General features: G+C 36.0%; 2 protein-coding genes across 2 annotated transcripts; both read left to right on the top strand.

The window, feature by feature from the left end:
* The first annotated feature begins 8362 nt into the window (after window positions 1–8362).
* On the top strand, window positions 8363–14814 carry LOC110103862 (delta(24)-sterol reductase). The gene is made up of 3 exons (XM_020832729.2): window positions 8363–8479; window positions 12227–13481; window positions 14198–14814. The coding sequence occupies exons 2-3, from the start codon at window positions 12243–12245 to the stop codon at window positions 14660–14662; spliced, it is 1704 nt and encodes a 567-aa protein (XP_020688388.2). The 5' UTR covers window positions 8363–8479; window positions 12227–12242; the 3' UTR covers window positions 14663–14814.
* Window positions 14815–19550: 4736 nt separating this feature from the next.
* Window positions 19551–20668, top strand: LOC110103870 (gibberellin-regulated protein 11-like). The gene is made up of 3 exons (XM_020832735.2): window positions 19551–19707; window positions 19789–19837; window positions 20343–20668. The coding sequence occupies exons 1-3, from the start codon at window positions 19606–19608 to the stop codon at window positions 20522–20524; spliced, it is 333 nt and encodes a 110-aa protein (XP_020688394.2). The 5' UTR covers window positions 19551–19605; the 3' UTR covers window positions 20525–20668.
* The last annotated feature ends 4025 nt before the right edge of the window (window positions 20669–24693 follow it).

Raw genomic sequence — 24693 nt, 5'->3', positions numbered from 1 at the left:
CTTTCTTTTGCTTGTATATTGAGGTTTCGTTTGGGGCGGCTTTCTTATTGCTTCTTAAAATAAATTTTTAATACAAAAATTAAAATTTTTGTACTAAAAAATTATTTTAAGAAGCAGTAAGAAAGCCGTCCGAAACGAAACCTGATACTGATGCTTAATGAATTTACATCATTGTAATATGCTTTTGTTTGTTAAGTTTCAGACTTTCTATGCATGAACTATTTTCCTTGGCAAGGCTGAAGCGTTTATTCATAAAAATAGTCAAATATGAACTTTGAGATAGCAGTAATGGTTAAGGGAAAATTAATGGATATTAAGTTTTATTTTTATTTTTTGATTCCTAATGGAGGTAAAAAGTGGTTCAATTAGGACATACTATTGCTACCAAGGAAGATGTTGATGATTAAATTAAGCACAATCAATAACAGACATAAACAAGCAAAGAGCTCAAGTGAATCTGAAATAAATTTCTCAAATAGATAAAATTTTAGTTCAATAGAGATTGACATATGAAAATAAATATGACTTTATGATTAGTATAATATAAATTTTAAATATGCATCACTAATCTCAAAGCAAATCTAAAAATTTTCGAGCCCATCTTCATACAATTTTATATCGGAATATATTAAAGTAAATTTTTTCAAGTACACAAATGTGTACTTGCCTATGCATTCAGATCTTGCCTCTTGATAGCTCAAATTAATTCAAGCATCTTAGGCTTCGTTAGGGATAGCTTTCTTCTTGTTGTTTCTTAAAGTAACTTTTTAGTAAAAAAACTAAGAAGTTGCTTTAAGAAGCAGTAAGAAAGTCATCTCAAATGAAGCCTTACTGCTTCTAAAAGCAGCTTATTAGTTGATGTCGATCCATTGATTTCCATCATAGCCAAAAATTGATCTAACTTTTCTAACAGTTTTCGATCCCAAATTCTCAGCTCTACATCAAACAAGAACAAGGAAAAGGGAAGCCATGAACTGAATGCTAAAATAACACGACAAATTCAAGTTTCTCAATGACCCAAACGAAGCCTTAATCTAACTTTGTTTTGATTTTATACTGTCTATTAGTCGATGTCGATCCATTGATTTCCATCATAGCCAAAAATTGATCTAACTTTTCTAACAGTTTTCGATCCCAAATTCTGAGCTCTACATCAAACAAGAACAAGGGAAAGGGAAGCCATGAACTGAATGCTAAAATAACACGACAAATTCAAGTTTCTCAATGAAATTTGGCGTTTTACAGCAAATACATGCATGAAAACACAGGAATCATTTGCAAGATCGAGCACTATCAGCAAAATCAATGATGTAAGTGACATTAATTTCATCAACTGTAGCCTGACATGCTAATCATTCTCATCAACTACAGTTTACTATGTTACAGGGAAGAAATATCATGCCAATGAAGGGATGGGTAGAATCAGCGACGGAGTCAGAAATTTATTTTAGAGGGGGTTCAATTTTTTTTTTTTTAATATTTTCTTAACTTTTTTCATCCGGGCTTGATATCAGCATTGACAATTTTTAATTTTTAAATGAATAAGAGTAATCAAATTTTAATTTTTAAATGAACAAGAGTAATCATTGGATGCAAAAAAAATTATCTTAAGCTCATTTTCCTTTATAATTTATTTTTCTTTTGGTGACAATAACAAGAGATGAAATAGCTAATTGAGCCTTTTTTTTTTGTTTCATTTTTTTTTATGTTGCAGTTACTTAGCAATAAACTCATTAAGAATTTTTTTTTTTTTTAGTATTATAGCTAGATTACCTTAAGAGTACTTAATATGTGTAATAACTTTAAAAATATCATATGTTTATTACTATTTTTTTTGTGATTTAGCTAACAAACAATCTTCCTTTATATTGATTATTTTTCGCGTAAATTTATATAAATCCTTAATATTATTTCATTATTAAAAATAAATTAATATAATAGAGATCATTTTAATGACATATTATTTCAATTTAATTTGTTTTGAACTAATGAATAATAATTGGAAATGAGATCATTTTAAATAACTAATTTATTAATTAGCTAATAAAAATAATAAGCTGTCTTATTACATCTTTCTCTATTAACTATAACATAGTAAAACCTTAATCAAAAGTTACCCAAAAAAAAATTAAATAAATTATTCTTTAACCATTATGATCAACATAACATAACTCCACCTATCAATCACAAATGATTTTATTAAATGCCAATTCTGAAAAATGTCAAAATCATATAATGAGTTCGTATAAAAACACATCGACAACAACGACATCAAGCCTTTATCTCACTATGTGCAGTTGACTACATAAATCTTTTTTCTCCATTACACTCCATGAAGAGTTAAATTCTCATTTAAATCTAATAAACGAAAGTCATATTTAATACTTTCTAACCAAATCTTTTTAAGTCTACCTTTAACATTCTTAACATAGGCCGAAGCTAATTCTTTATGCTCTATAGCCAAAAAAATTGCAGAAAATTACTTTCAAATGAAGATTTCTCTCCACCAATATTTTCAAATAACTAAAGAAAAAATTAAAGAAAACTATACCTTGTCAATTTAACATAATTTTCAGGCTATGATATCACTTGTTAGTAATAAGTTGAAGATCAAAATTAATTGCACTCTAACCAAATCTAATGTCAAATAATCGAGAAAAATAATCAGAAGCATACCTAAATATATTGAAATACAAAATTGAGATTTTTTATTTTCACATTGGAAAACAATATTTTATAAAGATAACATTCTTTTTTACTTAAGTTGGGAAATGAATTAACTGAAGAGTGTATTTATTTTATTTTAGTCCTTCCTTAAAATAAAATATAATATTTAGGAATTATTTGAGATAGTTTCACCATTTTATAAAGGTTCTAAAATTTATGTGGGAAAAAGTAACTTATGCTTTGTTTGGGACAGCTTTTGTACTGCTTCCTAAAACGAATTTTTAGTATAAATTTTTTTAATTCATGAATTTTTTGTACTAGAAAGCTGTTTCAGAAGTAACAAAAAAGCTGTCCCAAACGAAGCCTTAGTCACACTGATTGCATATGACAGTTTTTTGTTACAATTTTTTTTTTTGAAAAATAGTAAGAAAACAACAAGAACTCAAGAAGGTTATAGCCAAATAAAATCATGATTGTTATCTAAAAAACAAAATAATAAGAAAATATCCCAAATAGACCTTTAGTTTACTTATATACACAACAATAGAATGAGATATCAGATTAATTAAATTATAATTAATTTTAAATAGATTATTAAAGTCGAAAACATGTCATTCTTAGGCTTCATTTGGGACCGCTTTCTTACTGTCTTCTAAAATATTTTTTTATTATAAAGTTTTTTTTTTAATTTAAAAATTTTTGTACTAAAATTTTATTTTTGAAAACATTAAGACATCCATCCCAAAGAAGCCTTATCTCATTATGGTTCCTTTCAAGTTTGTGGTATTTACTGAGCATTTGAGCCTTTTTGATGATGGATGTGGACTTAAGGGTCTTCAAGAACCATTATTTATGAAGGCATTCATTCATAGGTCATGGTCATAAAAAAGGTAATTCATGTTTGTGTAGGATTCAATACTAATTTGATAGATTATTTATTAATATATAAAAATAAATTTCTCTACCTAACTCATATAAGCTTCTTAATTACATAGTGCTTAATCTCTACCTAACATCTAAATATGATAACTATCACTATCCACTTAGGTTTTGTTTGGGATGACTTTTTTATTGCTTCTTAAAGCAATTTCTTAGTAAAAAAATTTTAATTTTTATATTAAAAAGTTGTATTAAGAATCAATATAAAAGCCGTCCCAGGCTTCGTATGTGAAGGCTTTCTTAGAGCTTCATAAAGTAGCTTTCTTTGTACTGGAAAGTTGCTTTAAGAATCAGTAAGAAAGTCGTTTCAAATAAAGTCTTAGGCTTCATTTGGGACAGCTTTTTTTCTGCTTCTTAAAATAGCGTTCTTGTACAAAAAATTTTGTACTAAAAGTTACTTTAAGAAGCAATGAAAAAATTGACCCAAATGAAGCCTTAATAAATTCAAACTTTCTATCTACTATCACTAAGTACTATATAAGAAAATAATTCTAGTGTGTTCAAGCATCCTACAACAACAAAAAGTAAAAAAGAAAAGGGAGGGGGAGAAGGGATTATCCTTTAATAAGTAGTAAGAAGAAACTTTGGCACCAAAGAAGAGAAAAAGCTTTCACAATCGATATGAAAATGGTAATATCAATAACAACATCAGTGTTTTTTTTTTCCCTATTTTTATTTGTATAAAAATGGATATTTTATCTCACCGAATCACATAAATGTATTTATTTTATAGATTTTGCTTAAAATTTTATCTGGATCCTAATATTATGATCTATCGCTTACTACATATAATTAACTACCATAACTTAATTTTTTAGTTATTTGATTAGTTACTACTATTTTTTGGATCTTAGGCTTCATTTGAGACGGCTTTCTTGCTGCTTTTAAAGCAGCTTTTAGTATAAAAAGTTAATTTTATAAAAGAAAGTTGTTTTAAGAAGTAGTAAGAAAGTCATCCCAAAAGAAACCTTAATCTTAATTTTAAATCCAACAGTTTAAGTTTTTTATTTGGGACAAATATTTTATAGCTTCAATTGATTTTTAGTGCTTTTGCCTTTAATATGGGTGGCAAAAATAGGCTAACGGGTTAGGGTTAGCTTGATATCGATCAAATTTGAATCCAATCGAACTAAACCCAACTGGTTTAATAAATAGGTCAAAAAAGGTGGACACTAACCCAGCTTAGTAACCCATTTTGATTAAAAAATCTTGTTAACTAAAGAATTTATATTAATTGATAAAAATATAAGTAGAATAAACGAACAAGCAAAAGAATTTTAAAAAAATAAACGAATCAATTTGCAGGTCAACACAATTCCGACCCACAATTAAGCATGTCGTCGGAACTCTAAACCTAACCGGACCCATTTATAAAATCGGACAACCCAACCTAAAATCTTCGAGCCGGATCCAAATTAGCTTGCTGGGTTAGATCATTTATTGGCACCCATTGAATTGATTTATTTCAAATTAATTTTTATAATTTATCATAGGAAGTGAAAAATCCTAATGTACAAATCACCAAATAAATAACGCAATGTGATTATAACAAAAAAAAAAAAAGAATAAATTAAATATGAACAAAATATTAAAATAAATAAAGGCAACTAATGAAGGCATGAAGCCGAAGGTGGTCCAAGTGGACCAAGCACACATAAAGCTGAGAATGACAGATGAGGTGAACTGCAAATTCATAATACATAACATGTCGTCCCCATTGACCACAACATTTTCATTCATAGACAAATACAATTTAATTTTGAGCATCCAAATTATTGGACAAAAAAAAAATTTAGTGGTATTGTAAAAAAATTAACAAATTTTTTTATTAGGTGAGAAAATAATGGTGTTATGAGGAAAAAAAAAGAAAGATATTTTTTAAAGTTTTTTAAGGTGGATTTGTTCATAGTCTTCAATTGAACATCTTATCTATCGTATTTATGATCATAAATGAATCAAATAAGTGGTAGTTCAAATTTAATCATTTAACAATATTGCTTTATATGGGTGATAGGGGTGTCAATTTCGGGTCACGGGTCGGGTTCGGGTCGAACCCGAAACGGCCCCAAGTTCAATCGGGGTCGACCCTAATCCGACCCGGGTAGGTAAACGGGTTAGAAACTCGGATCCGTACTCGACCCGCTGGGTTGTCGGGTTGACCCCACCCGACACGACACAGAACGCAAAAGGGCGGAACTCGGGCGCGCAGGTGGGCAGGCAGGCGTGCGAGCACGCAGGCGCAGGTGGGCGCTTGGGCGGGCGAGCGAGTGCACAGGCGCGCGGATGCGGGCACACGAGAGCACGTACGCGAGCGAGCAGCGTCTACGCGGGCAGAGTCGGGCAGTACGCGACGTGACTCGCGAGCTCTGCGCGGGCAGACTTGGGCAGCGCGCGGGCAGCTGCGGGCAGGGTTCGGGTAGCCAGGTAGCTCACTCTAAACAGGTTTCTGGGTTGACCTTGCAACCTGTTGGGTCAACCCGAACCGACCCGTTAAACGGGTCGAATATGGAAACCCGAACGGGTCCAACCAAAAATTTCCGGGTCGGGTTCGGGTCGGATTTTCAAATATTGATACCCCTAATGGGCGATAACCATGAAAATTTTCTTATAATGCTTAAAGTAGATTCATCATTATCTTTCCAAAGTAAATCAAGGATTTGATCTCTAATCACTGAATCAATCGCACACTAAGCTTTTGAGGCAATTCTATTATGTTTTTATCAAGCCAAGCATGTTGAATACAAGTGATTACATTAAAATACATTTGAACCACTGATAGCTATATTGTTCCTCTTCAATTGATTCATTTTAGATTTCAACTATTTGATAGTTCACCAATACTATAATACACTGCGTATCCTTAAATATAATTGTCACTTGATATACTCAACATATCTCATATGTAACAGCACAAATTCTCAACTATCAAAATATTGTTCATTTTAGCCTAACAGCTTCACGGTTTTGTCATATTAGTGTAACTTTCCAGTAGGTCACCCATCCCAAAATTGTTATGAGATGATCACGCTTAACTGCATAGTTTCTTACTGAAAATCCATCCATTACACCAAAAGATGAATCGATGTTTAAGAGTTAGTTTTTTTTACTTAATGAGCTTCACAACCTCATCCACTTAAGTAATTGAAGTCCTCCTCAACATCATTATCCCAGAATCATCCACCAGATATATAAGATTCTAGAGATGACCCCTACAAGTTCAAGTGGTGGCTCCCGTCATATAGCACTTTGTCCCATACAGAGTTCAAGATGTGGCTCCCATGGTGTGGTACTTTATCTTGTATGACACTTTGTTCCCATATTTTGACTCGTGTATTGCTCTAATACCATCTGTAAAAGCTCAAACTCTTAAATAGCTTGTCACATAATATAAGCTAATCAATGATTACTAATTAGAATTTGTTGATAATGCGATATTATACGGTATACCACTTCATCATTTATATATTGAGTTTACATAGTTTGCATTATATAATGGAATCGTGAGATCAAAATTGGGCTAAGATGCAAATAATTATATATGGAGGGTTAGCAGCAACGTAAAATCTGAACTCCATAGGTAACATTAATTAAAATGACTTAACTTTAACACATTTTAAGGGGCGGAGCCAAAATTTTTTATTAATAGGGGCACAAATTAATGATTTTCAAATTACTATCGATTATTTTTTGGTATTTTTATTTAATAGGTCATATTAAAGCAATATTTAGATATTTTAAAAATATTAATATGTATTTGTAATAATTTATTAAATTCTACATTTTATTAGTTGTATTTGACACAAATTTATGATTACTTTATTTTATCTTAAATATTTAGGTATTAATTTTATTAAAAAAAAAATATAATGTGTGTGTATATAATATATACAATACACACGTGAGGAAGAGAAAATTCAAATTTTATTATAATTTAGATTATAATCGTTGAAATAAGAACTTGAAATGCTCCATGGCTAAGATGGTAATTGCATCTTGCATAGTCACTGTAGCATAGGTTCGTATCCACCCTATGCCTCAATTCCTGTTAGATAATTTTGCTTACTGTAGGCAAATAGTAATGGGCCAGTGGGGGCCATGCCCCCGAACAATTATTACGTCCTCTGATCGGACGTAGAGCTACGTTCGGCCGTCAATAATATTTTGCCACGTGCTCTTACTCTTTACCGCGCGGCCCGACGACTTGACCCGGAGCGGAACCCGGGAATGCTATGTTCGCGATTTTCTCCTTATTTGCTCGGTATTTGCTAGGTATTGCTTTGGAAAAATGAGAAATACCGCTCTGTGAAGACCAATACGATGCAAATACCGAGTTGTACCGAGTTTTTTTACAACTCGGTACAACTCAGTATTTGCTCGGGATTGCTAGGGATTTGCACGGTATTGCTAGGTATTTGCTCAGTATTGTTAGAAAAAACTCGATACAACTTGGTATTTGCTCGGTATTGGTTATTGGCGAGCAAAATCGACCAATACCTAGCAATACCGAGCAATACCAAGCAATCTTGGATCCATTCCGGGTCAGGTTGTCGGGGCGCGCGGTAAATAATGAAAACGCGTGGCGCGATTGTACTGGGGGCCGAATGTAGAGTTGCGTACGTTCACCGGACCAAATAAAAGTTCCATGCCCCCAGGGCCCCCACTCTAACTCCGCCCTTATATATATATAATGAACTTATAAAAAAAAATTAGCCATAATTGGAATTTAAACTCTGACGTCTATAAATTGAAACCTTGGCTTAAAACCATGACGCATTATCTGAATCCCACCCTCCACCTTTCCTGCCGCTGGGAGCGAATCTCTCTGCGTCGGCGGACAGTCGCCGCCGGTGAAGTTCCGGTTAGATCAACTGAGGTAGGATGCCAAAAACAGAAGTCTGTCATAATTGCCATCAGGATTTTGATTTTGCTATGATTTTCAGCTTCTCTCTAATTTCGATTTGCTTACTGAGATCGCGAGATAGCTTGTGAATATATCTCAGTAATGGATTATGTGCCCGATCTTTGTATGGTTAATCACAACTTTGTCTCTAAGAATTAAGTTATGAGAGCATATGAGTTGGATTACATAGGCTTCTTTTGGGATGACTTTCTTACTGCTTTTTAAAATGTACAAAATAAGCTGCTTTAAGAATAAGAAAATAAGCTGCTTTAAGAATAAGAAAGTCATCACAAACGAAGCCATAATCATAAGACCATCATATCAAAGCAAATAACATCTCGATGATTAAGAATTTGTGCCTATAAATTTAGGCTTTGTTTGGAACAATTTTTTTGTTGCTTCTTAAAGCAGCTTTCTAGTATAAATATTTTAATTTTTTAACTAAAAAACTGCTTTAAGAAACAACAAAAAAATCATCACAAACGAAACTTTATACTCATATTCACGTATTTATACTTACAAGTATATTTATGATGGATTATATATTGACATATATGGACTAGATAGATTTTAAGTTTAGGGTAATATTTGGCACAATAAATTTGCACAACATGTAAATAAAAAATTATGCTCGTTTGTTTATTAAGTGGTGCTATACAATAATTGAAAAGGCTTAAGCTCAGCTTTTGAGATCTGATTTTAGATTTGTTTGGGAGGGCTACAACCTTCTATAGAAGTAATTGTAAAATTATTATGGGAAAAATAGTTTTCTTAAAAAGCTGATGTAAATATTATAAATAGATGTAAAAAAATCAAATAATTGCTTCCATAACTTACATTAGTGAATTTAATTGTAAAACACAACTTTTATCATAGATATTTCTGTAAAATTATGAGAAAATAGCAATAAAATAATAAAAAAATGGAATTATGTAGCGGTGAGAAAATAAAACAGTGGAAAAATTTTACACAACTATCTTTAAAGAGGGTTGTACGTAGTTTATTAGCATAAGTCGCATTCTGGAATATTCACGGTGGCAGAGAAATATAATGTTTAACGTCTTAGCTTTGTACAAAGATCTAACGCTCATATAAATAAAAGAGAGGGTGTAGCATTCATACGAGATGCTAAGTTTTTTACATGAAAGGTGGCCGAGGAGGAGCTTAGTGGCAAGAGAAATCTCTTCCTCTCATCTTTTCTCTCTCCTTGCTTCAGGCCCCTTTCATGAGAATTTTATAGTTTTGTAAGAGTGACATGACCAGTAAATAGGAGGAAGATCAATGATAAATTGGGAGTGATTTGAATGGGCGGTTGATGTGGATTCCCTCAATAAATGAATGTTTATTTGTTATTTGAATGTCTTAATGATATCAGAATTTGACAATCTTAGGCTCGTTGGATTTGTCTCGTCGAACCGCTCGATTTGATTATAAGCATATCATGTTTAAAAACCGTTTGATAATCCAACTTATGGTTTGAACCTTCCAAATGTGCATCGGGTCTTTGATTTGGACTCATTTTGACTCAAATTTAGTCGAATTTGGTGTCGTTGTGTTCGTATTTCCGTGACATTCAGTTTGACTGTAAGTTTGTTGAAATTGGAGTTCAGATAATCTCCGATTTAGTTTTTGAAGTTTCTAACTAATATGGGGAGATCGTCGTTGGATCGTTGGAAGAAGATGATGCTTGAAGAAATTCCTAATCCATGGACAAGCACAAGCTTAAAGCTTTAAAGAGATGTAATATTCTTCATTAATTGACCCAAGACCCTTTCCATCAGCTATATGTAACTTTATCATAGAACAATCTAGAAATAGATAGTTTTGTACTACCTTAACTAAAAAAGTAATTTGGTAGTGGAAAGCAGCAAAAGCAAATAGGAATTATAAGGCAAGAAAGGGTATGCTAATCCCTAAGCATATTATAACTAAGATGTCCACATCACTAACTTGATTTTGCTTCAAGATTTGTGCTGATCAACATAATTTTTTGATGATATATCAACATCTATTCAGCCTTTTTTGCCCTTTTGATTGTGATATTTATGCTAATTATATATATAAATAGAGCTGAAAATTTGCTTTCGAGTTCTCTTTTTTTCTTTCTTTCAGGTTCATTTGCGGCTCAAATAAAATAAAAATTGGCAGCACTACGAAAAAGGAAAAAATACAATAAATATACACTATTAATGCTATTACCATTATTTATAAAGTGACATACGATTCCATTAATTTATAATTTTAATCTTTCAATTCTAAAAAAATTAATGTCAAATTTTCACATCAAGTAGTTTGCGCTGTCACCAATACTACATTCAGACATTTGATTCATTTAATTTAAACATTGAGTTTTGAATTAAAGTAAGTATAAAGTATTTTAAAATGTATGAATTTTTAAGATATTGATATTTGATTTTAAGTAAAATAAATACAATGAAATTTTTAGATTTATGTGAGTTTTAAATACATCATAAATTTATTGTCATTCATGTTGCATGCCGCCTATTGCCAGCCGCTAGCCGTCCACCTTCAACAATTGTGGACTGTAACCAGCGATGCCGACCTCTACCGTAGCCGCTGCCGCTGCCCACCACCACCGACCTTCGTCTATTACAGTCAGCCACATCATTGTCGGTGACTTGCCGCCTATAGCCACCACCATAGCCACTAATAGGGGTGTCAATTTTTGACATGACCAGAAAAAAAATCCGGGTTCGGGTTGACCCGTTTAGCAAACGGGTCGGGTTCGGGTTCAGATTTTTGACCCGTTTCAAAAACGGGTCGGGGTCGGGTTCGGGTTGACTCGACAACCCGAAATAAACCCGATACTGACCTGAAAATCGAGTCCATCCTGGTTTCCGCCCGCACTAGCAACGTCGCCGTTGCCGCACTCGCGTCGTTGCCCACTGCCGCACTCGTGCTGCCGCGCATTCCCGTGGACTCCGTCTGCACACTCGTGTTGCATCGCTCAGTCAGTCGGTCCCTCGGACTCCGTCCCGGACGTGCGGTGCGGTCTCACGGACTGCCGGACCCGGACTCCGTCCGAAGTCCGAAGTCGCGAAGTCGCTTGGTCCAGCGGACTCCTTCCACATGCGGCACGCCACGCGCGGTCTAGCAGACTCCGTCCGCACTCGCTTTGTTGCGAGCTCCGCTCTCTGCCATGCGGTTCAGGTCGGGTCAACCTAGCAACCCGGCCGGGTCGGGTCCGGGTTGAAATGTCCGACCCGTTTGCAAAAAAATGAGTCGGGTTCGGGTTTAGGGTCAACTCCGGTTTGACCCGAACTCGACTAGTCGACCCGAATTGACATCCCTAGCCACCAAGAACACTCTTGACCACCAATCACCACCCTTTTTGAACTTTACATTGTATTCATTTTACTTTAAAAAAAAAAACCCCATACAACATTTTTCAACTCATTCAAACAACTCCAAAATATTTTTTAATATTATTTTTCGTTTGCATTTCATTTCCTTTCCAGCCCACCAAACAGCCCTTTAAATAATTTTAAATAATTACTTAGAATCCTAAGAGTTAGAAAACAAAATAAAAAATCTAAGTCATATGACTGCTGTGAGTAATGTGTAGCCGCTGGTTTTCTGAAAGGTTTGACATGAATGAAACTCATACAATATATGAGCGCACATTATTATAATTCCCAAACAATTCTGTTGCTTTGTTGATTCTTTTGTTTTCTGCTTAATTTCTCCTCTTCTTGTCAGCAACAAAGCATCAGCCATGGCTGATCTGCAGACCCCTCTGCGACCAAAAAGGAAGAAAGACATAGCAGACTATTTAGTTAAATTCCGATGGATACTCGTCATCTTCATCGTCCTTCCAATTTCTGCCGCCATCTCCTTCCTTAATTACCTCGGTGAACTAATCTCTGCAACGAAATCATATAAAAAACGTGAAAAGGAACACGAAGAAAATCTCAGAAAAGTTGTTAATCGTCTGAAGCAAAGAAATCCCAAGAAAGATGGCCTTGTTTGCACAGCCAGAAAGCCATATATAGCCGTTGGCATGCGCAATGTTGATTATAAACGTGCTCGACATTTTGCCGTTGATCTTTCAGCTTTTAAAAATATTCTCTGCATTGACACTGAAAGAATGGTTGCTAAGCTTGAACCTCTTGTCAATATGGGCCAAATTACAAGAGCCACAGTTCCTATGAATCTAGCTCTTTCAGTCGTTGCAGAGTTTGATGATCTGACCGTTGGAGGTCTAATCAATGGGTATGGCATTGAAGGAAGCTCACATATCTATGGTCTTTTCTCTGATACTATCGTTGCTTTAGAAGTAGTGCTTGCTGATGGGAGTGTAGTTAGAGCCACAAAAGATAATGAGTACTCTGACTTATTCTATGCTATTCCATGGTCTCAAGGAACAATTGGACTACTTGTTTCTGCAGAGATTAAGCTTATACCAATCAAAGAGTATATGAAGTTAACTTATAAACCTGCAAGAGGGAACTTGAAGGAACTTGCAAAGGCTTTTGCTGATTCTTTTGCACCAACAAATGGTGACCAATCTAAGGTTCCAGATTTTGTTGAGGGGATGATATACAGTCCTACTGAGGCTGTGTTCATGACTGGAGTTTATGCTTCTAAGGAAGAGGCTAAGAAAAAAGGAAATGTGATAAACAATTATGGATGGTGGTTTAAGCCCTGGTTCTACCAATATGCGCAGAAAGCATTGGAGAAGGGAGAGTTTATTGAATATATTCCGACGAGGGAGTATTATCATAGGCACACCAGATCTATATATTGGGAGGGGAAGCTTATATTGCCATTTGGGGATCAGTGGTGGTTCAGATGGCTTCTGGGTTGGATGATGCCTCCAAAGCTTTCGCTGCTTAAGATCACACAAGTAGAAGCTATTAGAAATTACTATCATGATAGGCATGTGATACAGGATGTTTTGATTCCTCTTTATAAAGTTGGTGATGCTCTTGAATTTCTTCACCAAGAAATGGAGGTAACTCTCTAGGTACAAGATGTTGTTTTGCTTTATATTTTAATATTGTTTTTTGATGACAAGATTTTGCTTTAAGAAAGTAAGGTTTCGTTTGGGACAGTTTTTTTATTGTTTCTTAAAGTAGATTTTTGTACAAAAAAGTTGATTTAAGAAACATTAACAAAACTGTTACAAACGGAGCCTAAGTTTCCTTATTTACATTAAGCTCGTTAGTGGTGGTGATGTTACCGGTGGTGATATATATTTTCATATAGTTTTTTTATGACAAGATTGAGCGGGGAGGTTAGATTCTTTTCATTTATGTATTGCTTTATGGGTTTTAATAGTAATTTTCATTGTTTGTATTTGGTAATGGTAACTTCGGTTCAAGTCAGTAAATCTTCGTTTGAGATAATTTTTTTATTACTTCTTAAATTAGATTTTTGTACAAGAAAACTGTTTTAAGAAGCAGTAAAAAAGTCATCACAAACGAAGCCTAAGTTTCCTTATTTACATTAAGCTCGGTGGTGGTGGTGATGGTGGTGGCGATGTTAATGGTGGTGATAGTGATGGCTAGTAGTCAGAAGTGCTGGTCTTAGTGATGGTGGTGGATCATGGTGAAAGACAAAAGGTCCTAAGATTTTTTCTTCTAAGAAAATGTTAGTGTGTGTTTGCATATAATGGCTTGTTATTCTTCAATCATGCATGATTCCAGCTTGAAATCAAACATTTTATAGGTTTATCCCCTCTGGCTCTGCCCACACCGCCTGTTCAAAAAGCCAGTGAAAACCATGATCTTTCCAGAACCAGGCTTCGAGCTCCACCATAGGCAGGGAGATACGAGCTATGCCCAAATGTTTTCAGACATTGGTGTCTACTACGCTCCAGGACCTGTCATCAGAGGCGAGGAGTTCAATGGAGTTGAGGCTGTTCATCGGCTCGAACAGTGGTTGATTGAAAATCATGGATTCCAACCTCAGTATTCAGTATCTGAACTCAATGAGAAGAACTTTTGGAGGATGTTCGATGGCTGCCTTTATGAGAAATGCCGTTTGAAATATGGGGCTGTGGGAACCTTCATGAGTGTCTACTACAAGTCGAAGAAAGGTAGGAAGACTGAGAAGGAAGTTCAGGAAGCCGAGGCAGCTGTTCTAGAGCCTGCATATGCTGAAGAGACCGCACGAGTTTCTGATGCTCAATGAAGAAGAATCTCAGAATGCTGAACTTGTATTATTGTATCCCGTTATCTTCTTGTTTTTCTGGACTCTCCAGTGAAGTGGCCCAGTAATCCTTTTTATATGTTTTCTGTTTTGAAACATATATAATTGCTAAGTGCATATTTCATAGATGTTGATGACAATCTTTTTGTCTACTCGTTTTATGGAGCTACATTTTGAAGTGTTGATCACTTCATTGTGTTGATAATTTTGGGAGGTAGTATATATGGCATTTCTCTCAAGACAAATTATTACTGTTTATGAAGCCTGATGAATAGTGTTTGATTCATTGAGCAATGCTTTACTAAGAAAAATAAAATAAAATAAAAAAGAAGAAGAAAATTGTAGTTATATAACCCCAAACTAACCTACAATATTATGGGTCTAATTGATCTTTGTACATCAAATTAATTTGGATGGCACTACTAAAAGCTAAAATTTTACGCAGCACTTGTTAGAGACGGTTTGAAAATTGCTTCTTAAAAGTGCTTTAGCAACGGTTAAAACTGCTGCTATTTGCATTGATTTTAACAATTGGTATAGCCCAAAACGAAACCTTAACCTTATATCCGGTTTGACGCTCACTTTGTGATCCTGTAGCCTTTTTTTGTAGTATGGATATATTTCTGATTTTTTATATGGGGTTGATCTCCTCTTCGATCATTCCCAAATATGATATCCTTTTGATGTGAAATGTGAATCATCAATTACTCCTATTTGTGTGAGCTTCACTTATCCAAAATCATTTGGTTACTGCTGATATATTGCTCTCATTTACATCTATGATTTGGTAACATCTTGAGAATTGATGACTTGAGGTAACTTCATCTTGCTCTATTTTTGAATGCTAACAAAAGGTTGGATATGTGGGTTTAGATTGATTATAACCAGAATGGTTATCCGTATGTTGTCTTTGAAGATTTGTCATCATTTTATTTTAATTGTAATTGTTGGAAAATTCTTGAGGAGGAGCTTCTTTCTGTTAGCGAAAGGGGGAGACTAGAGGGCTAACAACCTTTATTGATTCATTCTTTCAGGGATATATAATACATCAATCTATAACATATATTTATAGAGATTGACATTGATGTGGTGTCTTGTGGAGCAACACTAGTTTAAAACTGGACCAAATCCTAACAGTAATGTTTGTGGACATTACGTTTCTTCTTGTTTTGGTCTTCACCCTTGATATATCATCAAAACATTATCTTGATTTGGTATGAATCTTGACGTAAAGTCGAGTAGTAAACTTAAAAAATTAAAGCGGAAATCATATGAACTCTAATTTTAGCAAACTTGCAGTCCAACTGAAGGTCTAAAAAATACGAACCCAACGACTCCAAATTCAACCCGATCTGAGCTCAAATAGGTCCAAATCAAGAACCTGAAGTGTGTTTGGAAGGTTTAATCCTTAATTTGGATTACCAAACAGTTTCTAAACTCAACATGCTTATAGTCGAATCGAGCGGCTCGACGAGGCAAATCCAACGAGCCCAAGATTACCAAATTATGTTATTATTAAGACATTCAAATGCACAATAAACGGTCCACAATCAAGGGATTCAACATCGCCCATCCATTCAAACCACTCCCAATTTACCCTTGATCTTTCTCCTAATTATTGGCCATGCCACTATCAAGAAAATATAAATAGACCACTATTTTCTCATAAGAGGGAACCCAAGCAAGAAGAGAAGAGAAGGAAGCAAGGAAGCAAGAAGAGAAGGAAGAGAAGCAAGGGATCTCTCTTGCCACCAGACTCCTCCTCGACCATCGCCAGACTTCCACCCGGTAGCCGATCGACACCGGTGTTCCACTTGACAACCAACTGATGCTGGAGTTCCGCTCGACAGCCAAATGACACTAGATTTCTGCCCGACACTCAATAGAAGCCGGATTTCCTCCCGACCCCCAAACATCGCCGGATTTCCGATCTTCGTTTGTAATTGAATTTCAACTTGGAAGTTGATTATTGTAATCTGATCATTCTCAATTTCAGGGCCGAGTTAGCTACTTGTAATCTAAGTAAAAACTAGTGAAATCATTTCAATTGAGTGTGACCCCATGGTTTTTCCCTTTTCCAGGGTTTCCACGTAAAAATTTTGGTGTTACATTTTTCTTTTGTTTGTGTGCTGGATATCTGTACAACTCTAAGACGAAAATTTTCTAATTCTATTGCCGCGTATATTCTAGCCCGCAACAACCCTAAACTCAGCATTCGAGTTAAGAGGGATTATACTATGAATTCGTTAAACTCTTCTATTGTTGTCTTGAATAGCCAAGTGCATTGGTTAAGAGGGATGTAATGATGACCCATTGTTCTTGGTTGTTTTTGAGAGCGATGCTCCGAGTTCTTTGGAGGATGGAGTCATCCTAAGAATTTGGAGTATAGTACTAATACTTTGATCATGCATGGTATATTTGATTGAAAATCCAGTTGGTCTCACCAGTGCGTAAGTGAAAGCCATTGACATTTCGTTTGCTAATTCTCAGCATTTACTTGGTGAGGTTGGTGGTATTTGAGTAGACAGACTTTTTGCTTGACCATTAGATGATACAATTCCCACCATAAATAGAGATATTGGTAATATCTTTAAAATGACGAGGATTGGCATTTTCAAGCATGAAGGAACCAACCAATGTCCATCATTAGGGCATCTCCAATCGAAAATCCCATTTTCCACTGCAAAATACAACAAAATTCTAAAATGTGGTAATTCTGCTCCAATCAAACTCTATTTCGCGGGCTTCATCGTCTCATAACCGTCTTTCTCCATTTAGCGGCCAAATCCCATTGACACATAAAAACGTAGCGGATGAACAGTGCGACGCCAAGTTCACCCACGATGAAATAGCCGCAAAATTGCCGCTTGGTTGGAGCGACGGAAGAACAACAAACAACTATTACGTCCGGTCATCGAATGCGTTCATAGGTCAATACCCACGTGCCACCTCACCTGAAACTCGATATTGAGAACTCGTTATTACTCTGTATACATTCAAATGCGTACGATTTTGACCTTGCTCCTAAGGGAGGCACCATCGAAACAGTAATATAATTCTGAGAATTAAATTAAATATATTATCTGGTTTTATGCTTTCGTCGGTGCCGATAACAAGAAAAAATAATAGTAAATTTTAGCTTTTTGAATCCTGCCGTCACAATATGAATGCGAAACAGCTGGAATTAAGGACCGGGAATATTATTTCTAGAAGGTTTTTTCTTCATGATTTGCTTGCTTGTATGAAGAAAAAAAAAACAGCTGTTTGTGAGTGCTTATATGATATGAAATTTCTAAATATGTGAGAATTTTTGGACTTACAGTTGCTACCACAAGTGTATCTTTTGATATTATATTACTCAATGATATAATTATCTTTATCGACTAATGAAATGCTGTTTACGCCCTCAAATTTCTTCATAAAAGAATATTAGTTTTTGGCATATACAAAATTTAAAATAAATGTTTTGTTTTTTTTTCTGAAAGTATGATGTGTAGGAGATAGAAGTAAATCACGTAACGAAACAAATAAAAAAAAAATGAAAAAGCAGCGGAAAGTAAAGGGACATCAGGATTTAACAAGGAAAGATCTGAAATCAGAAAAATATCACAGAGTCACATCACATTAAGAAATTTACTATGAAAATGAAGAAAAATAAGTATAGGTATCTCTTATGTCTCACTCTCTTATTGCTTCTCTTCTCTCTTATACTGTTATCACACACAAAACAAAAAGAAAAAAGATCAGTTAATAACGCCAAGGGGTGCCACCCTTAAGAAAAACAAGAAAGAAAACATCTTGGTGGTGAAGAGATACGGCTTCAGTTTAGAGTGTTGCGGCGCTTTGCTCTCCGTTGTTTCTCCCAGCAAACTTTGTACCACCAGAAAGCTCAGAAACATAGAGGCGGGGAGCTCAGGTATACAACGCCAAGCACTCGGGTACACGGCCTAGGCGTTCAGGTGCACAATGTTGGGGCGTCGTAAATTTTTTTTTTCACCAACCCAAACAGGGGGATGACCCCTGCCTCACCCTAGCTAGTACGAGAAATTGACTTGAGATCCGAAGTAACAGTACAATATTATTTGATCAATACAATCAGATTACACACATAACTAATATGATGAATGGGTTTCTAGCTGAAATCACAATATTAATAGCTCGGATGAAATTATAGTGTGAGAGTGTAGTTTTTTTTACAGAGTTGTTTATCATGGATTTTCAAATTTTGGCCTCCTTTGACATTCTACTGCAACTCTAAGGTTTGTATTTTTTTAGTATTTTAAATTAATTAAATAAAAAAATTATCCTTCCAATTAATAAATTAAGATGGCTGCATATGCACATACAATCAGTAATTTCCAAATAATATAACTTTAAACATAAAACTAATTAACAAAATTTTCTTCTGCTACTCTAAGGTCTGTATTTTAATTTTTTGAATAAAAAACCGCTTTAAAAAGATAGAAGAAAGCCATCCATCTCAAACAAGCCAAAATCTCAAATTGGAAGCTTCATGATTTTCTTATTAAATCTTTTTTCTGATGATTGGGGCACGAAAAGGAGTTGGTAGGTAGCTAAAACATTATCTCTTCACATTAATTAGAATAGTAATATAAAGGGTATGAACAACTGATCATGCATGCATATCTCATGCATCTTTTTCAGTTCCAGAGAATACTCTGCTTTCCAGCTTTCTTCCAGCTGTAGTCCAAATATGATCCCTTCTTCTTCTTCCACTCGTGTGCAGCTTGGAAGATCTAATTTGAATAGTTTCTACTTTAAATCATAATAATCCTTCTTTCCCAAGCTTACACACGAGCCACTTGTTGAATCTATCCACATACTGCTCACTTTACTACATGCTTATAAATAGCCTCTCAGCCCATCACTAAGAACTCATCTAAAACTACTGTCTTCTTAATTTCATGGCTTCCTCAACTGCCCTGTTTCGTCTCTCCATCCTTCTCATCTTCTTCCTTGCCTTCTTCACCATTGCAGAACCTCGCCTCGTTCTTCATTCCCAGATGGTACGTTTTAGACACCTTTTATGCTCCAGATATTCTGCCAATTGTGACTAATCTATTTGCCTTAAAATGTTCTTTTTATAGTCGACAAGTACTCAAGGCGAGGGAAGTTCTCTTCCAAAATCTGGCATAGGTAACATATTCATTAATTCTCCAGTTCTCCTGTTATTTAGGGGGTGTTTGTTATAGGATTGGATTCAATTTTTATAGGATTTACTAAATCCTGTAAATCCGGATTTAGTAAATCCTAGGAGGTAATCCCGGTAGCTTCTTCTTCATTAGAAACTTATTTTGGCTTGAGAAGCCTTGTTACTGTTCCATTGGAAACTTCCCATCCGGGTTTCTTCTTTGTGCGTGTAATCGCTGCGTTAATCCGAGTATGAATGAGATTAGGATTTAAACGGATTTACAGACGTATATTGGGTTTGGTTGGATTTATGCTAAATCCTACTCAAAATGACGAACAAATCTGATACCAGACACTACCTTACTGTTAGAATTTGATCAGTTCTACTTCTACACGCCACAGTGTTATGAATGTAAATTTATACAAGATATTATTATGTGTAAGAAATGAAATCTGTTTTTTTTTTTTTAATTTATTTCGAGCGTCTAATGGTTTTGTTTTGGCGATGTAGACTGCAGTGGAGCTTGCAGTGTTAGGTGCAGTGAATCATCGAGGCCAAATCTGTGTAAGAGGGCGTGTGGGACTTGCTGCTTGCGCTGCAACTGTGTGCCGCCTGGGACTTACGGCAATCTTCAGATGTGCCCTTGCTACGCCGCTCTCACCACCCATAATGGCCAACCCAAATGCCCTTAATTTTATATATATATGGAGCCTGGTATTGCTTCTTGTTAGTTAAATGCAATAAGCTATAACGGCTATTTTAGTTGTATTTAAGTTTGAAATGGTTCAGTATTGCCGATCATATTAAAAAAATATTGATATTATGTTTCTTCCTTAGCATTTGTTGAGAAAGAAAAAAAAAAGTTTTCTGCTGTGATGGGTTCTGTAGTTTGTTCCCACTGATTTAGCTAAGTTAGAACAGGCGAATGGCCACCTTAATTTATAGGTTTGTTGGTTTCAAGGAAAAGCTTTTAGGTTTTTTCCGTTGATACAGGACAGCTTAGGCTCCGGTTATTCCTTTGATTTACTATAATGCAGATCTCTACACATAAGGAAGATTTTTCATTGAATACAGGACAGCGAGGTCTCTGGTAACTATCTATTACGTATTGATTATTTTTATTTTTTAGCCTCAGAGCTCAGGACAGAATGACTTGAGGCTGCTCTTTTCATAGATCCACTGTCTTTCTGTTTCACCTCTATTCTAGTCACCAGACCTAGAAAATAGGTCCGGACATTCACTAAAAGTTGCCACGTGGATAGCGCTTTGACTGCGCTTTAGGTGAGCTTTGACTACGCTTTGTGTGCGCTTTGACTGTGCTTTTGACTGTGCTTTTGACTGCACTTTAACTACACTTTTGGCGCGCTTGACTTAAAATTCCGCTGAGACGTGTACATTCCACGCGTCAAATTTTTAGAGGATATCCGGACCTATTTCTAGGTCCGGTGACCGGACGTAATAATTTGACCTATTCTAAACGGTGATAGTTTGTCATGTGTGAAGAAGGAGAAATTATTACGTGCGGAGTCCGGATGTAAAATACATGATATATGTTCTTGTACACACTGTGTATAAGTTTATACACATTGTGTGCAAATTGTGTATATTATGTATATAAGTTTGTACATACCATGTATATAATTTTGTAATTTGTATATAATATGTATAGTTGTGCACACTGGGTAAAAGGATACTTGTCATATTTTTATTGGAGTTCAGACATAATTGGACTTCACAGGTAATAATTTCTCGTGTAGAAGAGGGACTGGGATTCGAGTGTTCAATTACTGCTGTTTGGTCACTTGCTGACATAGCCTATGTGTTGCATACTATGAAAAAGCTTCGAACTGCCTGTATAGCTCCAAATTCATGGTTTTTTTGGAAGAGGATGACTTGTTAATGACCAAGAACAGATTGCAAAATTACCATAAGATTCCTTTATTTTATTGGCAGCTGCTCTACCTTTGCTTCCCTCCTAAGTTGAACCCGTATTCAATCATTCGAATTTTCAGCATATAAACAACACAACTGATCTGATTATTGTGTTTCAGTACACTCCAAGGTTCTACGTCAGATTTCCTCTGAGCTATCACATTTAATATATCCTCAAATTTTAATTATGATCGAGCGTGAATCTCAGGCAAAATGAAGTTAGAAATTTCCAAAATTAAATTTGGAATAATTTGAACTCCGATCTTAATAAACTTACAGTCAAATTGAATGTCTCGAAGAGACGAACCCAACGACACATAATTAGACTCAATTTGAGCCCAAATGGGTCCAATTCAAAGAGTACTTGAAGCACATTTGGACGGTTTTTACTATAAACTAGGTGACCAAACGGTTTCCAAACGTAACATGTTTATGGCCGAATCGAGCGGCCGGTTTCCAAACGTAACATGTTTATGGTCGAATCGAGCGGCTCGACGACAAAAATCCAACGAGCCTAAGATCGTCAAATTTTGATATCAAAAAGATGTTCAAATGCCTAGTACATGGTCCACAATCAAGATGATCAATATCGGCCATTCATTTGAACAAATACCAATGTACCCTTGATCTCCCTCCTATTTACTGGCCATGTAGCTCTCAGAAAATTATAAACTGACCCCCCATTCATCATGGAGAGGAGGAAGTAGGAAAAGCACGGAAGAGAAGGAAAAGAGAAACTAAATTTCTTTTGCCACTAAACTCCTCAACCATCGAACGTCGTCAGACTTCCGCCCGGCTATCGATTGACATCAAACTTCAGCCCGACTACCCACTGATGCCGGACTTCTACCAGCTACAGACTGACGTTGGACTTCCGTCCGGCCACCCACTGACACCGAACTAACTAATTGTCGCCAAACTGTCACCGGACTTACTCCTGACAAACGATTATCGTCAGACTTCCCCTCAATAACTGTCACTAGACAATGATCTTTCTAACAACCGTCATCCACTGAATACGATCTTTCTGGCCTCGATCACCAGACAATGGTCTTTCTAACCACTATCACCCACTGACCATGATCCTTCAGATATCCATCGCCAGACAACAATCTTTCTGACAATTGTCGCCCGCTGATTACGATCCTTCCGACATCCGTTGTCAAAAAACGATCTTTTTGACCAATGTCACACACCGACTACAGTCCTTTCGACCTCTATCACCAGACTACAATCTTTCTGACCACCGTCGCCTGCCGACTATGGTACTTCTGACCTCCTTCGCCAAACTACGGTCTTTCCGACTTTTGTCACATGCTGACTATGATCATTCTGACTGTTGTTGCTAAACTACAGTCTTTGCAACCTCCACCCCCCGCCGACTATGGTCCTTCCAACCCCCGTCGTCAGCTTACGATCTTTCCGACCTTTGTCACCTGCTGAATACGATACTTCCTACCTTCGTTGCCATACTGCGGTCCTTCTGACCTCCTTTGGTAGACTACGGTCTTTCCGACATCCATCAACCGCCGACTACGATCCTTTCGACCTCCATTGCCATATTACGATCTTTTCAACCTCTGTCACCCGTAGACTATAGTCCTTATGACCTATGTTGTCAGACTACGATCTTTTCGACCTTTGTCGTCCGCCAACTATGGTCCCTTCTGACCTCTATTATCAGACTACGGTCTTTTCGACCTCCATTGCCAGACTACGGTCTTTTCGACCTCTGTCGCTCGCAAACTATGGTCTCAACTATGATCCTGCCGACAAAATGAATATGTCAATAATGATTCTTCCAATGTCCACAATGTAATGCATTCTATATGTTATATATTTGCTAAATTTAGTCAATGCCTTCCCCCTAAGGAAGGGCCTCATTTGTAATCAACTGCAAACTCTAGTGGATTCATTCAAATTGGACCAGACCCTGTGGGGTATTCCCCCTTTTTTGTTTGCATAAATATTTTTTAATATTTTTTTTGAAAAGTAGCGGAAAAATGATGGTTAAAAGCTATTCCAAACGGAACTGAAGCATGCAAGTGTTGGTCCTTAATGTCTTAGTGGTGGAATGAATGGCAAGGGAATTTTCAAATAAGATAGGCATGAAATGATGCATCAACGATGGCATGACTTGATAACGATGAGCATAACACCAATGAAACTTACAAGCCATGACATTTTCAAGGTATGCTGAAGTATTGAGTAGTCTTGATATATTCTTTGATCGGGCACGAATCTCGAGGCAAAATCAAGCTGGAAACTTCAAAAATTAAATTCGGGAGCATCTGAACTCCGATTTCAGCAAGCTTATAGTCAAAATGAGCGTCTCGGAAATACGAACCCAACGACACCAAATTAAACTCAATCCGAGCCCAAATGAGTCCAAATCAAGCACCCGAAGTGCTGTTGGAAAGTTCGTACCACAATTTGAGTAACCAAACGGTCTCCGAACTTAACACGCTTATAGTTGAATCGAGTGGCTCGACGAGAAAAATCCAACGAGCCCAAGATCACCGAATTCCAACATCATTAATACCTTCAAATGTCTGACTAACGGTGCATGATCTAGGGATTCAATATCAGCCGTCCATTCGAACACTCCCTATTTACCCCTGATCTCACACCTATTTACAAGCTATGCCACTCCAGAAAATCTATAAATAGAAATAGACCCCTCATTTCTCATGATGGGGGACCCAAGCAAGAAGAAGAGAAGAAGAAAAGAAAAAGAGAAGGATAAGAGGGAAGAACTCCTCCTCGACCACCGCCGGAGTTCTCGCCAGAAGTTCTGCCCGACGCCGAATTTTGCCGGACTTCGGAACGACAGCCGAATTTCTGCTAGACGTCGGAAATTTTCCAGAATTTCAACGACGCCAGAGTTCTGTGCATTGAATTAATTTATCAATTTTTTTTATAATTTGTC

Source organism: Dendrobium catenatum, unplaced genomic scaffold (assembly GCF_001605985.2).
Source record: "Dendrobium catenatum unplaced genomic scaffold, ASM160598v2 fragScaff_scaffold_30, whole genome shotgun sequence".
Taxonomy (NCBI): Eukaryota; Viridiplantae; Streptophyta; class Magnoliopsida; order Asparagales; family Orchidaceae; genus Dendrobium; species Dendrobium catenatum.
Note: the sequence above shows the minus strand (reverse complement) of the source record. Positions and strands in the feature narration are given on the sequence as shown.

Bases quoted from the DNA above. Each gene is read 5' to 3' on its own strand.
- LOC110103862 (XM_020832729.2), top strand. From the start codon at position 12,243: ATGGCTGATCTGCAGACCCCTCTGCGACCAAAAAGGAAGAAAGACATA. The intron at 13,482-14,197 runs GTAACTCTCTAG...AACATTTTATAG, and splicing joins TTCTTCACCAAGAAATGGAG to GTTTATCCCCTCTGGCTCTG.
- LOC110103870 (XM_020832735.2), top strand. From the start codon at position 19,606: ATGGCTTCCTCAACTGCCCTGTTTCGTCTCTCCATCCTTCTCATCTTC. The intron at 19,708-19,788 runs GTACGTTTTAGA...TTCTTTTTATAG, and splicing joins TCGTTCTTCATTCCCAGATG to TCGACAAGTACTCAAGGCGA. The intron at 19,838-20,342 runs GTAACATATTCA...TTGGCGATGTAG, and splicing joins TCTTCCAAAATCTGGCATAG to ACTGCAGTGGAGCTTGCAGT.